This window comes from Rana temporaria, chromosome 4 (assembly GCF_905171775.1).
Source record: "Rana temporaria chromosome 4, aRanTem1.1, whole genome shotgun sequence".
NCBI classification, from domain to species: Eukaryota; Metazoa; Chordata; class Amphibia; order Anura; family Ranidae; genus Rana; species Rana temporaria.
This window is the reverse complement of record NC_053492.1, coordinates 355,533,717-355,554,023: the sequence shown is the minus strand read 5'-3', so window position 1 is coordinate 355,554,023 and position 20,307 is coordinate 355,533,717. Positions and strand designations below refer to the sequence as shown.

General features: G+C 42.7%; 1 protein-coding gene across 6 annotated transcripts in view; it reads left to right on the top strand.

Annotated features, from left to right (window-relative positions):
• Positions 1-20,307, top strand: part of PLEKHG1 (pleckstrin homology and RhoGEF domain containing G1) — a 306,586-nt gene that overhangs the window by 55,636 nt on the left and 230,643 nt on the right. For 3 of the 6 annotated variants that reach the window (XM_040350853.1, XM_040350854.1, XM_040350850.1), the window contains exon 2: positions 9,810-9,934. The exons of the other annotated variants lie outside the window; for them this stretch is intronic. In XM_040350853.1, coding sequence (XP_040206787.1) covers positions 9,928-9,934 — 7 coding nt within the window. In that variant the 5' untranslated portion in view covers positions 9,810-9,927. The remainder of the gene's footprint in view (positions 1-9,809; positions 9,935-20,307) is intronic. 6 annotated transcript variants of the gene reach the window in all.

Sequence of the window (20,307 nt, the reverse complement as noted above, 5' to 3'; positions counted from 1 at the left end):
TACGCGGAAATCAACGGAAGCGCCACCTAGCGGCCAGCGTAAATATACACCTAAGATCCGACGGCGTACTAAGACGTACGTCAGTCGGATCTAGCCCCCATTCTGGCGTATCTTGTTTTGTGGATACAAAACAAAGATACGCCGGAGCATCCTAGAAGTTACGCGGCGTATCAATAGATACGCCGACATAACTTCTTCGTGGATCTGGCCCCAGACGTTTCAAACAATGCTGTTAGAGGGGGCTAGTGTTTTCTTTTTTTTTCTGCCTCTAAACACCCCTGCATGTTATGCCCCGTACACACGATCGGGCTTTTGCCCGGCCAAACTAACATCGGAATTCCGACGGAATTCCATCGGAGTAAAAGAGAACATGTTCTCTATCTAATCTCCGATGGAATTCCTCGGAAAAAAAGTCAGATGGGGCATACATGCGGTCGGAATTTCCGATAGAAAAAGTCCGTCTGACTTTTTCCATCGGAAATTCCGATTGTGTGTACGGGGCTTTAGCCTGTGTATCCATGTACACAAAGGCGTTTTTTTTAAGGCAGAAAAAAAAAACACCCAAAAACTCAGCATGTCCAGGAATAGCAACATTTTGGCACAAAAACTGACATGCCTAAACGTGTTAACACTAGATGCATCAAGCAATTAAGTGTGAATTAACACCCAAGTACTTGACACGCCTAAATATGCTTAGATGCTTTTACACGCATTTACAAGTGTCAAGTTTTTTTTGCTGCCAAATGTTTGCCAGGATGAAAGGCATTTAGGAGAAATGGGCAAACACCCTGTGTGCATGAGGCCTTACAAACAAAAAAAGGCTTACACTTGGTTAGAGTCACCGACCTTTTTTTGTTGAAAAATATACTTTATTTTTATATAAAAAACAAAATACTTTACCACTTCCGGACCGTCTCACGCCGATATACGTCGGCACTCTAAAGAGGAATATCGTAGTTATGGCAGAAGCTAGCTACCATAACCGCAGTATCCTCCTCTTTAGTGAGCTGTCGGATTTTAGATAAAAGTGGTCTCTGTGGCTAATTTGCAGTGAGATGCCTTTTAAGAGAGAGGGCCCCCTCCCGCCACGCTCCAGTGCCCTCCGCTGCACTGATTACTGTATAAATGTGACTGGCAGGGAAGGGGTTAACACTATAGGGGCAAGGAAGGGGTTAAATGTGTTTCCTACTAGTGATTCTAACTGTGGGGGGAGGGGACTGACTGGGGGAGGTGACCGATCTGTGTCCCTATGTACAAGCGACACAGCATTGGTCTCCTCTCCCTGACAGGATGTGGATCTGTGTGTTTACACACACAGATCCACGTCCTTGTCTGTGTAACGGACGATCGCGGGTACCTGGCGGACATCGCAGCCGCCAGGCACGCGCATCGGCACCTCAGTGACACGCCGGGCACGCACGCGCCGTCGGGGCGCGCGCACCCCCCAGTGGCCGGAGGAGCCGGGGCTTCAAGTGGTTAATGCTCCCCGTCCTGCCGAGCTCACATGCAAAAGCAAACACATATGTTAGTAGCGCCCGCAAATGAAAACAGTGTTCAAACCACATATGTGAGGTATGGCCATGATCATTCGAGCGAGAGCAATCATTCTAGCTCTAGAGATCCTCTGTAACTCAAAACCTGCAACCTGTAGAATTTGTTTAACTTCGCCTATGGAGATTGTTAAGGATAAAAATTTGTCGCCATTCCACGAGCGGGCACAATGTTGACATGTTGGGTATCAATTTACTCGGCATAACATTATCTTTCACAATATAAAAACTTTAACTTTACTGTTGTCTTATTTTTGAATGCAAAAAAGTGCATTTGTAAGACTGCTGCACAAATATGGTGTGACAAAAAATATTGCAACAACAACCATTTTATTCTCCAGGGTGTTAGATAAAAATATATAATGGTTGGGGGTTCTAAGTTTTCTAGCAAAAAAAAATGATATTAACTTGTAAACACCAAATCTCAGAAAGAGGCTTGGTCCTTAAGTGGTTAATCAGGGTACATTCCACACTGTACTGCGACACAGCACATAAATACATTATGTTGCAATACAGTTACAATAAATACATTCACCCTGCGGTATGATGCCTACTGTGTTGTGTGGAGCAAAGTTCCCAGAAACACCACATCATGCAAGATGCCGTTTACCCCAAGAGCATTACGAGACATATTACCAAACTAGCGGCACAATGTCTGGTGTGTAGTGCCTCAGTTAGAACCCTGTCCCGCACATCCTACATGATACCGCAACTGAAAACAAAGCATGCAATGTTTTAAACATATTCGATGCAATTCAAGAGGCAATTAGGGGTAGGGAGGAGGGATGGGGGGTGGAGAGTTCACAGGCCCAAAGCTTTATTGAAAGGACAAAAGACACACAAAGGAGAATGGGGGAAGGGGAAGTCTTCAGTTGTCCGCTTCCTCCATGAAGTCCATCAGGTTATAGTCTCTAAACAGATTGTGAACCAGTCTGCGACAGCCCTCAAAATCCAAAACTTCTTTTTCATTTTCGATAGAGAAAGGGAGGGTAATAACCCTTACCTTTTTTTTCTTGCCATCTGTGTCCCATTGGTGTGATTTCTCTTCACTACCTGTCTCATTGCCACAACAGAAAGTGAAAGGAAACTTTTCCAAAGGAGGGAAATCTCTAGTTGTCACTAGAACTAGTGTTCCCATTGGAACATTTCCCCTCAGTTCTGGTAACAACTGAAAATGTAGGATTTTCTTTCACTTTTACTGTCTGTGATGATGGTCAACAGGGAATATGGAGAACATGAATCTGCATAAGGGTGAGGGTGGGGCGCAGGCAGCATTAAATACCTGACAGGTACTCTAGTGCTTCATTACTCTATCCAAACCTAAAAAAAAAAATGTATCTGCAGTTATACAGTACTTTAAGTGACATGGTTGTAAAATGACAGAGGTTAGGGTAAAAGCGGAGCCCATGTTTTGCCTCTGCAACCTGGGTAGGTGCACAGGGTACCATGTTGATTATTTACAGGAGGCATCAACCAACCTTTACCTCCCTCACAGACTCTTCTCAGAATCTGGAAGGTAGTTGTTGATTCCCGACTTTCCCTTGATGTTCAATGTCCCATGGTGATTTGACTTTTCACAGGGTTGCAAGGAAAGTCAGGGATGAAGGACTTCCCTTCATACTTAAAGGGGGTTGCAAAGGTAAAAGTTTTTTCACCTTAATGCATTCTATGCATTAAGATTGTGAACCAGCCTTTTAAATGGTCACATAATTAGTGCAGACATACAAGGGAGTATTTTGATGAAATAGTTTGTATTCAATATGTGCCTATATAAGAGCAAAACTAAAGGCCAAACGTTTATTTATTTTTCATATCAGATATTTGTGTCCCATTGAGAGATTTCCTGTCACTTCCTGTCCTATAGCAAAATCAGAAAGTGAGAAGAAATACCTCCGAACTGAATAAATCTCTGGATGTCACCGGGGTCAGAAGAACTAGTGTGGCCATTGAAAGACTTCCCCTTTATTCCTGTTCTAGAGACAACCTAAAATTTTCTTTCATTTTCACTTTCCACGATATTGATAAACAGGATAAATAGAGGGGATGAATTTCCCTAATAGGGACACCGGCAACAATAAAAACTTGACAGGTGTTCTAATACTTCTCCATTCAATCTAATACGAAAAAAGTAGTTACGGTATACTTTAAGATAAGGCTTTGACAATACTAATGCCTTACATACATAAATCATAATACAATTCTTTAAAAATATACCAACATTTTTTCTTTGTAAATATGGTGGCTGTACTGTACAGGTTGCATTGGTCACCAATAGCACGAAGACAGCATTGCAGCATACACAGGATTGTTTGTGGTGTTCATGTATTTAACTTTTTATTTGGGGGAGTTCTTGCCTTTTTTTTACAGAGCAGCAGTCATTTTAAGTAGCTTAAAAAGCACAACCTCTTTTACAAGTTTAATTTAAAGGGGAGTTCCACCCACAATTTCACTTTTTAAATATAAATACCCCTGTAATACACAAGCTTAATGTAGTCTAGTAAAGTTAGTCTGTAAACTAAGGTCTGTTTTGTTAGGTTGTTAGAGCATTTAGTTTGGTTATATTCTAGAAATAGACCGTGGCCATCTTAAGTGTGGGCATCATGAAGCCAGACTGTATGACTTCCTGGATTTCAGCCTTGCAGATCTTGCACATGCTCAGTGCTGCACAAGCGATGTAATAGGTTTCAGTCAGATTTCCATAGCAACGGGAGTGTCAGAGGAAGTTGCCGCCCCTTCTCTATGCAAATAGGCTATTTGCAAGGACTACTGGGATACATGATGCCTATCCCAGAAACCCTTGCGTATAGCCTTGTGACTTAATAGCCTAGGCTAATAAGGAGGAGGAAGTAATGAAGGACTACAAAATAAAGGTATTTACCAGCAACAAAATAAATAAAAATTGTCCATTCTGAACATTATGAGATTAGGGCATGCAGCACAGACAAACATAAAAAAATGGGTGGAACTCCACTTTAAGCACATCATAAATGTAAAATAGTGGAAACAGGTATCTTGCAATAATGAACTGCTCTTTAAGAGTATTTTAAGCCATTTTCCTTTTTGTTTTGAATGGAGTCATGGGTGATTAAGAACCACTGTGAGATCACTCCCTCTTTTTGTCTCAATGTCACTGGGACTAAACATGATGGAAAATCAAAAATTGTGAGTTTTCATCAGGATTATCAGGATTAGGGGGAAATCCAGAGAGGGGTTATATCCTTTTAGTTATTGTATACACTTTTCTACTCTATCCAAAACCAATGAAAGAATATGTTTGGCTTTAGATTTGCAATACTTTAATGATGGCTCCACTCAACTATTATCCTTTTACCTCCCCCATTCAACCCAACTCCAGCCTTGATGCACCTCTATGAACATCAGAGGTCCACCAAAATAATCCATATTGGACATGCATTGCAATGTCCCTATTCTGAACAGTGAACAACAATTTCCCTTTGGGATTAATAAAGTATTCTGTATTCTGTGTAGTGAACACCTACATTGAGAGAACAAGCCTATTTTGTAGATATGCACCTACAATATTCATTTGGTGAATGCTTATGACTGAAGTAAGACATAGCACATCTGCATCCATTCATTTGTAGAATGTCGTAATACCGTGTTTTCCCAAAAATAAGCCCGGTCTTATATTAATTTTTGCAACAAAAGATCCAGTAGGGCTTATTTTCGGGGTAGGTCTTAAAATAATCTCTCTCTCCCTGCCAATCAGGAATCCCCAGTTTGAACAAACTTAAAATGCCCAAATCCTTTCTTTTACAGTAGCACACAATACAGAATGTGTGTGCGCCTGCAATCCAACAGTGCCAAACACCTCAGCCTTCCTCCTCCTCTCCCAGCCGCCATCGAGGGACCCTGACCCCCCCCCCCCTCTGCAATGCTCGAAGCAGGGAAGAGAGCACACCAGCATGTGAAGAAAAAAAATCTGTAAATACCTTGTGGAGTATCTTTGCTGCATACCGCACACAGTTTGACATTGAAGAGGCACTGCACCGTACCTTCAGTGACCCGCTGAAGCTCTGCGTAGGGAGGGGGAGGACAAGATCACCCGCAGACAGGTGGGAGAAGAGGAGACCAGCTGGAAGATTAGCTGAGCGCCGCTCTGTAGCAAAGTCACCTGACACCGCTAGAGACAGAGACACGCACACACACAAACAGCACACTGCACACCGCCGCAATAGGATTATACTGCGTTTTCTCGAAAAGCACACAATCACCTCAAACTCGGCTTATTTTCGGGGTAGGGCTTATATTGCAGCCCTCCTGAAAAATAGCGCTAGGTCTTATTTTAGGGGTAGGTCTTATTTTCGGGGAAACACAGTAACACACTCTACCAAGGCATTTCTAATGAATCCACCTGAGCAAAAAAAGAAATACTGTAGCTGAACTCTAGGCATTGTTGTGCAGAAGGGCCAGAATGATTTACAATGTGTATTGGGCATATTACAAGTGGGGTTTTTTTAAACTCCTTTTTTTAAGCCACCTCTCTGGGGCATTATGATCATAATTGGTCAGCTTTAGACAATATGGGTGCTGTTTGGACTAAGTTTCCATGATGTCATCTACATCTGTGTTGTTTAGGAAATGCTCCTAAATATACCCCTTCTTACTATTAACTAACGGAAAAAAAAAAGTTAGGGATTGTTTCATTTCTGCACAGGATGCTGTGAACAAAACAACAGCTGGACCATAATCAAAGTTGCCCACTCATTTCCCTTATGTTAAAAAAGGAGGTCACCCAACCAGACTTTTTATCTTGTGCTCAAAAGAGGAAGTGTATGTTTTTTTCATGAGCACTTGGTTGTAACAATGGAAATGTCATTGGGGAAAGTTATGTTTGTATCCTTGTAGGAGACCAGAAGTACTAAGAAGGAAAAAATACTTTGCAGGTGGCCTGGTACATGTAAGAAATAGCTTTTTAATATCCAGTAGACTCTCTTTTTCTCTCTCTCGAAAGCTACCTTTGTCCGATTTTGATAGAAGGCAGGATACATATAACCCCTCCACTGCTAAGGGAATGTTCAGGACATTTTATTAAAAAACTATAGGCCCTCTAGCTATGCAGCGAACACCATATAAATAGCTGTATTGTCTTCCATCTGCTTGGGTGAAATGGGTCCTGCTTACCAGGTGTGCTTAAGATTACTCATGCATTGCTGACCCTATCCTGTACTGCTAGTTATTAAGCTGTTGAGACTGTCAACACCACAGACATTTTCTTTAGGCTATTCCACTATGATTCTTGGCTCTGTTTCGTGTCTGGGTAGGGCCTTTTTTGCAGATATATTTTATGCCTGATTTCAGATTGTATATCTTAAGTTTACCAACAGTAAACTTTCTTTATATTTGTCTTTTTTCTGTTCAAGCATATTTAACAGTGCTTTTAAAAGGCCATCTGAGGTGTTCTTCTTTTGGCAATCCAAGTTCAGAATCGCTCTCAGGTTTTTATTTTTGTTTCCCATTGTGGAAAATGATCCCTTACTTTCTGTGACAACGTGACACAAGGTCAAAGGGACAGGAAGTTCATTTCTCCAATGAGGGACAGTGGCATCCTTTTGATATATTTAAAATGATTGTTAAGTCTGTTTTTTTTTTTTATTAAAATAACAAACATGTTATTCTTACCTGCTCTATGCAGTGGATTTGTTTAGAGCAGCCCAGATTCTCCTCGTCTCGGGTCCCTGGCTGGAGCTCCTAGCCCCTCCCTCCTGTTGAGTGCCCCCACACAGCAAGGAGCTTGCTACGGGGGCACCCAAGCCGAGTTGCAGCTGTGTGTTCATTCAGACTCGGAACTGCTGTTCGACCCCACCCCCTCTCTTTCCTGATTGGCTAACTGAGTTGGATTGACAGCAGTGGGAGCCAATTGCGCTACTGTTGTGTCTCTGCCAATTAGGAGAGAGAGTCCCAGAGGTTCGAGGCATTTGTGGACATCACTGGATAGAGAGGGGGCTCAGGAAAGTATTAGGGGGCTGCTGCACACAGAAGGCTTTTTATCTTACTGCATAGAATGCAGTAAGATAAAAAAAAACGTCCGACTTTTCCCATCGGAAAACCCGGTCGTGTGTATGGGGCATTTCACCTTCTGTAAGCATGGTGAGACTTCCTTGTCCCAGGCCTTCAGATCAGTTACAACAACTGCTATAACATTCACTGCCCCACGAAACTACTGTGGACAATTGGCAAATTAACGATAGTAACTCTGAAATGAAGATGAATAATGTTGGAAAAGTGTAACAGCTCTGGTGAACGGAGTGAACCACAACTGTGGTTAGCAAGGATTTCAATGCACTTCTTTATGTGAGAATTCAGTATTGGATCCCAGGCGTCACTCCACACAAACAGGAGTTTGGGGGTTCGCTACATCATCTCTGTCTCACATAAAGAAAGGTGTTGAGCTACTAAGGATGGACGCATTACAACATGTGACCAGAGCTTAGTGTTTAAAATTATAATATACACTTTAATTATTCCAATACACCTCTATATGCAAGTGATTATCATTTCCTCGACCCCAGGCATCACTCCACGCAAACAGGAGTTTGGGAGTTCTCTACATCATATCACTTATACATATAGAGATGTATTAGGCCACTAAGGGAGTTGGTATGAAATACCATCAACCCTTAGCATAGAAATGTTAGAGAAAACATGTTCAGCAAGTCAGGGCAAGGCCCATAAGCAATTTACACTTGTGTCAAGCACGTAGTAAATAGGAGTTGTTGAGACAACTAATAGTTGCATATGAGAGGCAAATATAGCTCTGGTAATAATAGTTGCATATGAGAAGCAATTATAGCTCAGGTAGTTGAGAGTAGATGTCCCTTTAAGATATTCCTTAACTAACAGTCATAGGCACAACAGTCTTTCCCAAGTAGTATGTTAATAGCCACAAGCCATAATAAATATTAGCAATTGTTTTAGGTGGAAAGTATGCAGCAGATGTTTCTATAGAACTTTGTGTGACACAATTGCTACTTATCCGTTTGCAGGGCTTCAGTGTAGCAACAAGGGATTCTGTAGTGTAGGGTGTCAGCAAGGAAGGTCTCAAGGTTGTCGACAGCAATGGCAGTCTGTTGCAGTAAATGTAGCAGCATCAATGCAGAAGTTACAGGTTGGTCCGTTGTTGCAGCATGGGGAGCGATGGCACCATAGTTTGTAGCGTGGCCGAGCTACGGCTGACAATAATAGAATGGTGTGCAGTTTGCACACCGCTCTGCTTAAAGGATAGGGCCAGGTGCAGTGCATTAGAACTGATTCAAAAAGAAGCGCCGTTTGTTGCGGCGCACTTCCGCGTTCCACGGTGGAACGCAGGCAGCGTCGGTCGATGACATCATCGCGCGGCGGCCGTAATGCGTTCCAGCGTAGAACGCATTACAGAAGGAAGAGGGCGCGAGGAGCGCCTGTTACAAAAGGCTAGCTGCCTAGAGCGATGCAACAATGGTCATTCATTCTGTTGCATAATTAGCTTGTTACGTACTGACCTAGATAAATCAATGTACATTATGTCATCACACCAACAAATGCTTTATATTTGCTAGGCAAACCACCCCTTGTTTTATATGCATGTTAAAGCCTGGACCGGCCTCTCAGCGAGCTGCTGAGAGCCTGAGCCAGCTATTCCCACCCCCTTAACAGCCCAGCATTCCAGTGAGCATCAGGGGGGGACGGAGCAAAGAGCCTGTGAATGACAGTCACCAGCTCTCTGCTCAGCGTTTACTGCCGGTGGGGAAGAGATGCAGCACCGAACCAATGCTGCATCCACCTAGATAATTATGATTCCAAAATAAAAATGAATACTTCTCTTCTAGTCTCACACGGCAGGGCCCAGCTTCCCATGCCTTATTTTACGGTTGTTTACTTATTAGTCCTAAAAATGACCAGCACTTACAAATAGGATTTGCCTCCCATAGACTTCAATGGGGTGCTTTGCTAATTTCAATAGGATTCACCGAACCCTCGGCAGACTGAAACCTACGCAGATTCACTCATACCTAATCCTAATTGTACAATAAGATACAAGAATATTGCAATTACATTTTTTCAGTATTTACAGTGTTAGCCTTTCAAAGAAGCCTAGAGCAATAAATTCCTAAAACCCTGAAAATATTTTAGCATAGGAATGACGTTTTGGCTCATATTTTGAGCATTTCATACATAGCCTGAGGGACATTTTTATTTTGTAAGCCTCATAACAGTGCAGGAACATTTCTAACTAATATGTATATCTCTTACCACATTTAGATGCAGGACAGAAAGTCAGCCTCCAGGTGTAGAACATTTGATAAGCCAAATGCAATGTTGTACAGCAAAGCTTGAAACTTGAACACACAATGCTGGAGGAGATGTTCATTTTGAAAGTATGCAAGGTAAAGTAATGTTCTAAACAAATCCTACAGTAATACACCAGTGGGACAAAAATAACCAGGTTTATTTCTGTATTAGGTGGGTATTAGGTGGGCACGATGCAATTGCTCTAATTTTTTATTTTATCCATTGTATATCAATAGATTTTTCAAGACCTTTAGACACCCTGATGTTATACCAAAAGTATAACTGTGCTGTGCCTGACACGATATTATTGCACATGACACTAATTTGTGTCTGAAGCTACAACACTGCATTTTTATACTTATATATACTATGTTTCTTTAAAGTTTTCTAGACGCATTGTTTGCCAATTCAAAAGAACATTAGGATATACTGTGTTAGATAACTTGTTTTCATGGCCCGATGAAGGGCGCTTATTGCCTACAACTGTTATTCAATGTTGACTTGAAGATTTCGAAATAGAGCTTCACTGATGCCACAATTCTGCTTTGTATTTTTGTGATTTATGAACCATTAGGCTGGTGAAAATTGATGTGCACCAACTAGAGTTTTGTACAACCAACCTATCTTTCAAAAATATACATATGTAGCGCTACCCCCGTTTGGGTCGCTAGTTGAAGTCTTTCCCTGGGTAGTGCTCCATCCTGGCAAGCCTCTCAACCCCCCTAACACTCTAGATTCAGGTATTGTATTGGTAATTAGAATGACTTCACAGGTAAAAAAAAAGAAGAAAGACACAAGTTAGGTTGTCAAATACTCTGCTCTATTCAAAGAATTGTTGGATTGTAGAGCAAAACAATTCTACACACCCGTTTACCTCTAACATAATTATTACTTAGGAATCAAACCAATCAGGTACTAATATCACCATAACACTACCTTAAATACAACTGCTTAGCAACGGTGCTAAAATTATTTCAACACGCTTAGATGTAAATGTAAGGGGGAGTAATAAAGCCTATATGGGTATAAGGCAGGGCCAAGCGGTGAGGTTAAGTGGCTGGTGAGGCACTGGCTAGTATCAGAGCCAGATACACACAGGTTACATATGCCGAAAATGTTAGAGCGAGAACAATAATTCTAGTGCTAGACTTCCTCTGTAACTCTAAAAATGTAACCTGTAAAAAAAAAAAAAATTGCTGCACAAAACAATTATGATTTTTACATGTAGGAGAGAAGTGTCAGACTTTGCCTGGGTGGCAAGAGATTAATTATCATAGTTATTATATATTGTTGTTAAAAGGTCACTAAAGGAATTCTTTTTTTTTAGCTAAATAGCTTCCTTTACCTTACTGCAGTCCTGGTTTCATGTCCTCATCGTTAGTTTTTGCTTTGATGTTGCTGTAATTCCTCTCTGTTCTGGACACTTCCTGGTTGTCTGTTTCCTGATCACCACAGTACTGTGAGGTTTCTCACAGTGGTGACTAATCAAGGAGGTGTGATTACTGTGTGTAAAACGAAACTGGATTGGTGCTGAGGAGTTTTAGACAAAGTATCACTGCTCTCTATTGGCTGACTGCCCTTCTCTGTACATCAGAGAACCAGCAAACAACAGCAAAAACGAAACTAAACTGCAGGCACATTATACGATTGGTTTTTATCTGTTTTTAATCATTTTTAAAAGGAATCAGTTAACTATTATGTCTCTATACCCTGTAAACAGTCATTTCAGCTAAAGCAAATTTTTCCTTTAGTGATCCTTTAAGGTAATTTACTATATTTTCAAAAACTGTACTCAAGCAGGTGGCTTAATGGACACATTTTTGAAGTTTGAAGTCATAATTTCAAACCAGTAATTTCACAGTAAATAGATAAATAATAAATTATTATGTTATAACATATAGCATAATAATATATGATTTAGCTTGATTAAAATAGTACCTTTTCAGTAGCAGAAGATTCTCATTCTCCCTCCTAACTGTGCGAGAAACCCATAAACCCATATTTTTTCCTTGTAGTTAAAGAGGGAGTTCACCCCCAAAAAATTTTTTAACCTTAGATTGATGCTCATTTTGTCTAGGGGAATCGGCTAGTTTTTTTTAAAATCGAAGCTGTACTTACCGTTTTAGAGAGCGATCTTCTCCGCCGCTTCCGGGTATGGTCTTCGGGACCTATTTTGATTGACAGTCTTCCAACAGGCTTCCGACGGTCACATCCATCGCGTCACAAGTAGCCAAAAGAAGCCGAACGTCGGTGCGGCTCTATACGGCGCCTGCGCACCGACGTTCGGCTACTTTCAGAAAATCGTGACGCGATGGATCCGACCATCGTAAGCCTGTCGGAAGACTGTCAATCAAAATAGGAACGCCCAGTCCCGCAGCCCATACCCGGAAGCGGCGGAGAAGATCGCTCTCTAAAAAGGTAAGTACAGCTTTGATTTTAAAAAAACTAGCCGATTCCCCTAGACAAAATGAGCATGAATCTAAGGTTAAAAATTGTCATATCCGGGTGAACCTCCACTTTAAGAGCGCTGGGCTGGAAGGAAGCATGTGTCTTCTAGACACATGCCCCCTTCTATGACACTGCAGTGAGAGGACAGCATCCACTGCAGCATTTCTATTGGACAGCTGGGGCCAATGGTACTTTACCATTGGTCCAAGGCTCCAAGCTGTCCATTGAGCTCAGTGCCTCTGACAAGAAGTGGGGGGCACTGTGAGCTCATCCGCTCAGTCTGCTGCAAACAGAGTGTGCCATTTAAACTGGCCGCTCTGTATATAGCTTGTGACAGGCTGCACAAGGAGCCCCGCATCTCTGAAACCATAGGTTCTAGGAGCCCCAAATTTTGACCAGTGGTGGGGTAGGACTTTGGCGACTTTAAGCTATGATCCTTGAAGCTCTTTTTTTTTATGTTCATGGCAGCCTGACTGCATGTCTGTGGTATAAGGGGGAGAGACCTGAAACGGGTCAACTCCCTCCAATGGAATACTGAGGAACATTCCTAAGGTAAACTTGCACTAATATTCAATACAGATGCGTTAGCTATACGTTTGAGAGATATTCAGCTCAACCTCCAAAGATGTATAAGACTGGAGTGATGTCTTCGGTAGCTCGGTGGAGCCCAAATTAATGATGACTAGTCACAACTTCCGCAGTGTTCAGATGACTACAGTAAGTAGTAATAACATTCCTTTCAAGTTTCAGCATACCCAGTGGTTAACAGCTGAAATCTATGGAGCAGTAGTACAAATCATCAGAGATAATATAATATTGCAGTATGGAGAGCTCGTGTGAATCTCACCGACCTGTGGGAGAGTGACCAACCCAAGAGTGGATTCTGCAGGGAGTATGAAAAAAGGAAGTAAACATAGTCTTACACCCATACTGTATATGAGCAATTTATCTATGTAAGAAGAGAAAGTTTGGTTGAAATACTATTGAAAATGGATTAGTCGTGCCTCAATCAGCAATTAAGTTTAAACACATATTCAAATTGCAAAAAATTACCTGAGGGCTAAAAAATGTCACATGGGCATCAGATATTGTAGCATATAACTTCCAATGGCCAATGGGCAGTAGGTTGATGAGAGGGAGCTGCTACATGCTGCCAATAAATAATATATTATATATATATATTTGCTAAATGGTTGTGTTTTAAAGTGTAAGGCCGCGTACACACGACCGTTTTTCTCGGCAGAATCCAACAAGAAACTCGATGGGAGACGTATTCTGCCGAGAAAACCGGTCGTGTGTACACTTTTCGCCGAGAAACCCGTCGGGAAACACGTCGAGCCAAAAAGAGAGCATGTTCTCTATTTCCTCGACGGGCAATGGGAAAATTTGGCTCGACAAGTTTTTTGACAGCCGAACCATGAAAACGATGTGTTTCGCCCGTCGAGTTTCTCGGTCGTGTGTACGCGGCCTTAGTTCATATTTTCATTAAAAAAGAAAAGTTGAAAGAACTACAAATATGCTGGACACCCCCTGGACCCCGCTGCTCATAGTGCCTAATGCTCACGGTGTAGCAGTCTGTATACCACCACTGAGCTGTACACAATCACTAAGTATCCATTATTATGCTCGCAATGGAAAGTGCTCATTGGTCAGAGTGACAATGTAACCACACTGACCAATGAGAAGTGCTTCTTTCTTCTGAGACATCCTACCTGAAAAAGAAGCCTTAGGCCTCGTACACATGACCGAACATGTCTGCTGAAACTGGTCCGCGGACCAGTTTCCGCGGACATGTTTGGTCGTCTGTACGGCCGACCGGACAATTTTCCGGCGGATCGGACAGGTTTCCAGCGGACAAATGTTTCTTAGCATGCTAAGAAACATGTCCGCTGGAAGCCTATCCGTCGGACATGTTCGGCAGTCTGTACGACTCACCGGACATGTCCGCCCGCCCGAAAGCCCTCGCATGCGTCAAAGTGATTCGACGCATGCGTGGAAGCATTGACCTTCCAGGGTCGCCCACGTCACCGCGTTCGCTGTCCGCGGGAAATTTGGTCTGATGGTCTGTACAGACCAAAATCCGCCAGCGGACATGTCCGATGAAAACGGTTCGCGGACCGTTTTCATCGGACATGTCCCGTCGTGTGTACGAGGCCTCAGGTGTGCTTCCCATTGGTCAGCACGGTCACATAGTTGTGCTGACCAATCAGTGCTTGTCATTGCAAGCATTATGATAGATACTAATGCTGGGTCTGCTTGCAGTGTACGTTGTATGGATCGCTACACCGGCATCACAGCTACTATATGCAGCAGAGTTCAAAGGGTTACCTAGGATATTTACCATTAGTTCATCTTCTATTTTTTAATGAAAAGATGAACTTACCTTTAAGAACACCCTTTCAAAGCACCCTCTAAACTACATGTAAAAAAAATAGAACTTACCTTTTCTTTAGTGAGCAGTGTCATTGCCTGCAGAGTTTTATACATTTGCTGTGCACACATATATGCTTGTGGCTTCATGAAACATATTTTTAATCTGTCATAACATTAATGCCATAGAGATTAATCTACCACTAATAGGTAGAAAGGAATGCAGGTAAATAAATGTGCTCACTGAGGATGATTGTAAATTGAACCAGCCACACACCTCTGTTATTTCAAATCAAATAAGATGATCATTGGCAAAGGATGTAATTAAGTGTTCCCATTATCCTTGTTGAAAACTTGGCAGCTATTACCAGATCAGCTATGGAGTGGCTTGCCAGCTGCAAATTAGGGAGCCTTTTCAGTGGATTTGGTATAGAAACTCTTACCTGGGCTTACAGAAGTTGAAGCATCTTGTTCTCTTACAATAGCTTAAAGCGTTTGTATACCCGCAATACGTTTTTTATTTTTTTTACACCTGAAAGGCAAAAGGCATAATGAGCTAGTATGCACCTTGGAACGAGGTGTGGAGGACTTACCTGGTCCACGCCGAGCGAGATGTCATCTTGCCTCGGCGTGTCTTCCGGGTATCGCCGCTCCAGCGCTGTGATTGGCTGGAGCGGGGTTGTTGTCACTCCTACGCATGTACACGGGAGACTTCAATCCGGCAAGGTCCGGCGGCTGCCCGCCCTTTAGCCGAGGATCCCCACTGCGCATGCGCTACTGCAATCAGCGGCGCATTGCAAGGAGAATATCTCCTAAACCGTACAGGTTTAGGAGATATTCTTTATACCTACAGGTAAGCCTTATTATAGGCTTACCTGTAGGTAAAAGTGGTAGTAAAGAGTTTACTACCACTTTAAGGTGGAACAATAGGCAAAATCAAAAATGACATACATGTTTTCTGTCATTAGGACTAAAACAGCAAGTTTTGTTTTGTTTTATTCCTCCTGTAACAACGTTTTTATAAGCTCTTGATGTTGTCATTAGATATTGTGCTTTTTTCAACTTCCTTTAACGCAGTGTTTCTCAATTCCAGTCCTCAGGCCCCCCCAACAGGTCAGGTTTTCAGGATTTCCATTATTTTGCACAGGTGATTTGATCAGTTTCACTGCCTTAGTAATCACCACAGCCTTTTCATCTGAGGGAAATCCTGAAAACCTGACCTGTTGGGGGGGCCTGAGGACTGGAATTGAGAAACACTGCTTTAACGGGAGGAGTCTGTTCTACAGTGAATTTTTTCAGCAACATTGTCATCTTAAATGCCGCGTACACACGATCGGTTCGCCTGATGAAAACGGGCCGGACCTTTTAAAACAGGTTCTAAGTTTTTTCACCGATGGGAGAATAACCGATGGGGCCCACACACGATCGGCTCGTCTGATAAAAACCGTCCGATGAAAATGGTCCATCGGACCGTTTTCATCAGACGAACCGATCGTGTGTGGGCCTCATCGGTTTTTCTCCCAAAGGTGATGGTTAAAAAAACGATAGAAAAAAATGATCGTCTGTGGGCAAGTCCATCGGTTAAAAATCCACACATGCTCAGAAATAAGTCGACGTATGCTCGGAAGCATTGAACTTCATTTTTCTCAGCACGTCGTAGTGTTTTACCTCACCACGTTCTGACACAAAAGTTTTTTTAACTGATGGTGTGTAGGCAAGACTGATGAAAGTCAGCTTCATCAGATATCTGATGAAAAAATCCATCGGTCCGTTTTCATCGGATGAACCGATCGTGTGTACGGGCAAAAGAGAAACGAAACCCTCCTATCCTATCTTTTCAACCAAGGAGGCTGCCATCTTAGCCTCTGTTTGATCTGAAGCTGCACATGCAATCAGTTATGACTCCGGGCATTTGATGGTTAGACAGTTTGGTTGAAAGCACGAGCAAATATGACAGTTAGCATTCTCGGCATATCGGTAATGTAGCTTTTTTTTTAAACCGTTAAATTGATGGGTTTTGTTCCGCTTTAAGAACAGGGGGGCATATTCTTAAAAATCTGAGGCGGCGGAACGTATGTCCTTTACGTTACGCCGCCGCAAGTTTAAGTGGCAAGTGCCTGATTCCCAAACCACATACCTGTAAACTTGCGGCGGCGTCGCGTAAAGTCCACCAGCGCAAGCCTTCCTAATTCAAATGATCCTGGTAGGGGGCGTGGATCATTTAAATTAGGCGCGCTCCCGCGCCGATCGTAATGCGCATGCTCCGTCGGGTAAATTACCCGACGTGCATTGCGCTAAATGACGTCTCACGGACGTCATTTGTTTTGACTGTAACGTAAATGGCGTCCAGCGCCATTCACGGACGACTAACGCAAACGACGTTAAATTTTCAAATTTCGACGCGGGATCGACGGCCATACTTAACATTGAGTACGCCACCTAGGGGGCATGTTTATCTTTACGCCACTTATCGCTTACGGAAACGACGTTAAAACACTACGGCGGGCAAGCGTACGTTAGAGAATCGGCGTGACTAGTCATTTGCATATTCTACGCTGACCGCCACCTAGCGGTCAGCGTAAATATTGCAGCCTAAGATACAACGGCGCAGGCCGTCGTATCTTAGGCATGTTTAAGTGTATCTCAGTTTGAGAATACACTTAAACATAGGATCGGACTTACGTCGGCGTATCTGCTGATACGCCGGCGTAAATTATTTGAGAATATGGCCCAGGGTAATTATAGAGCATGTCATTTTAAATTAAAGTGACTTTAATTGAAAAAAAAAAATGTATATGTATCTAAACACAAAAGTAAAAATTGTATATATTTCAGGCTTACCAGTCCTTTGATCTGATGGCTCCATTATTTTTTTTAGGCTTTGTTTCCTTTATTTTCCCCTGGTGATCTGGCCAGTAACATACCTTCAGTCTTATGGTGGCTGCTTCCACTCCTCCACTGTATTTATGAAGGAGCGGAGTAGCCTCCCTTGGGCAGCAAGCAAGTAGAGGATATAAACACTGACCGGAAAGGGTAGGTTGAAGCACAACGCAATGAAGGATCCATATCGTAAGAGGGACCAGCTATATTTGCTTTAGTCAGTAGGCGCTAGATTTTTTTTTAAAAACTTTTGAAAATCGCCACAATGTTAAACAGTGAGATATACTTTTTAGTAGCTATGCAAGGCCGCGTCACTTGGGCGATCTTGATGCTGTTTTAACTACCAGGTTTTCTGACAGACTTCCTTGCCAGCCCCTATATAATCGTTCTTAAACTAGAGGCGCTATCGAGATGTCACACTCTCATTGTCTGGTCATTAGCAAGCAAGATTTAGCAGCATTTAGGGCTAGCAAGGGAGCCCTAAGTGGAAGGCGGTAAGTGGAAGGGCTTCCCGCATGACACTACTTCTGGCCATACGTTGCTAGCAGCAAGAAATCCCCTTGTAACAACAACCTAATCATGCAGTTTGTTGATGATGCAAGTGGAGCAAGGACAGCAATGTGTTTGAGTGATATCATGGGATATATCTGCTCCTTCTACGTTGCAGGTTGCTAAAAGATGAAAATCTCACCATCCCCTTTGTTCAGACAATGCATATTAAAAAGTATTAAATGCACCACTTTTAATTAAGACATTCCCAATAACCAGGGAAATATTTACCTGTACATTAGAAACTTAAATTTTTTAGCAGTCCTTGGCACTAGCTGCAGATCTTTTAGCACAGCTTCCCCGAGTTTCCTGTTGAGTAACGCGCTCACTGTGTAACATCTGCTTAGGAACAGCGTACACTCCTGCAGCTGTCCATTAAAGCGGCGTTTCGTTTTTTTTTTTTTTGCCCATTTTTTTTTGCCCAACAGCTTACTCACTGTTCTGACTTTATACATCGCCAGCATTCCGTTATCCGATCACACGATTACTTATATAAACATCGTTTCCATTTTGCTTATGGGCAATAGAAGCCCACAAGCAACTACTTCCTGATTGTGGAGAATGCTGTCTTCCCAGCATTCTCCGCTCGATCCCGCGCATGCTCAGAGTTGACGGTGCACTGAGGGTTGCCATCACAACGGGCGGTGATGTCAAAAGTTCCTGCCCCCGTTGTTATGGCAACGTCATCAACAAAAGAAGATAACACAGCACTGCTCAGTACGTGAAGAGACAGGCTACTCTAGTGTGGGCGGGGATTCCCCAAGTCCAGATTGCGTAAATGCCATGCCCCCACACGCCGCACGGAGCTCTACGACACTGTGCTCCCTGAAAACCTTCCAAATAAGTCCCACAATGCATTGTGGCACCGGGGAAAGGATTAGCTACGCCTACTCCTACGGGAGGGGAATACCGGAAGTAAGATTTTATATGGCAATAATACAGTATCTAATTGTTTTTTTAAATAAATGTTTGGCCAATTCAGTATGTGCGTTGTAAATCGAATGTTTTAAAATAATGTTGTAACTTTGGGTGAACCTCCGCTTTAAGTGGCTTTATGGAGGGAGGATCAGGGAAGCGGCTTCCCATGGAGCTGTGGGTTTATGTTGACGTATGACATTTGCCTGGATGTGTGCATTCAAAGGTAGCTCCAAAGAACCCTGCAAGGTAAAGGAGCCACCCTGTAACTGGAAAGCGGCGCAATGCTGAGGGTACCAGCAACAGCAGAATGGAAAGATGAAACTTATTATTTATCAAGAGACAACATAAGCTGTAAGGCCCCATACACACGACCGGATCTATCCGCTGGAACTGGTCCGACGGACCAGTTCCAGCGGACAGATCCGGTCGTGTGTAGGCCCGAGCGGACAATTGTCCGGCGGATTGGACAGTTTCCCGCAGATAAAAATTTCTTAGCATGCTAAGAAATCTGTCCGCTGGAAACCTGTCCGTCGGACAAATCCGGTCGTCTGTACAGACTCACCGGACTTGTCCGACCGACCGCCATCCCTCGCATGCGTCGAAGTGATTCGACGCATGCATGGAAGTATTTACCTTCCAGGGTCGCGCACGTCGCCGCGTCATCGTCGTGGCGACGGCGCGGCCACGTCGCGACACATCACCGAGTATGTTTTCCGCTGGGATTTTGGTTTGTTGGTGTGTACAACCATCAGACCAAAATCCGGCAGCGGATATGTGCGATGGAAACGGTCCGGCGGACCGTTTTCATCGGATAATCCGCCCGTGTGTACAGGGCCTAAGTCTTCATCTATGCAGGTAAAATTAATTACAAAAAGTTTTAAAAATAAGGCGTTATTATCACTTAGTAATAAAAGTAATAAAAAAAGCAAAATTATCTAAAATATTTTTATCCACTATGTACTTGAGTATGTATTATTTTGTAGCATTGCAATTACTTGTTTTAATAAAGAGTAATAGTATGCTTGAATAAAAGCATTTATGTATTTCGCCTTTCTTGCAACAGCTGGCAAAAATGGAGAAACAAATTGCTAACTCCCATAAATGCTGCCCCATTAATATATTTTATTCTTTGTTCAAAATAGTTTGTAAAAGCTTTGGCAGCAATCCACGAATAACTGATTGCAACTGATATGTTGGTTAATGTTTTTTCTTTGCCCTCCGGATGCCATGTAGTGAAAACTTTCATTCAGGTTCAGGAAATCATCATTTTTGGTAACACATAGTTACTTTCCATATGGTCTGC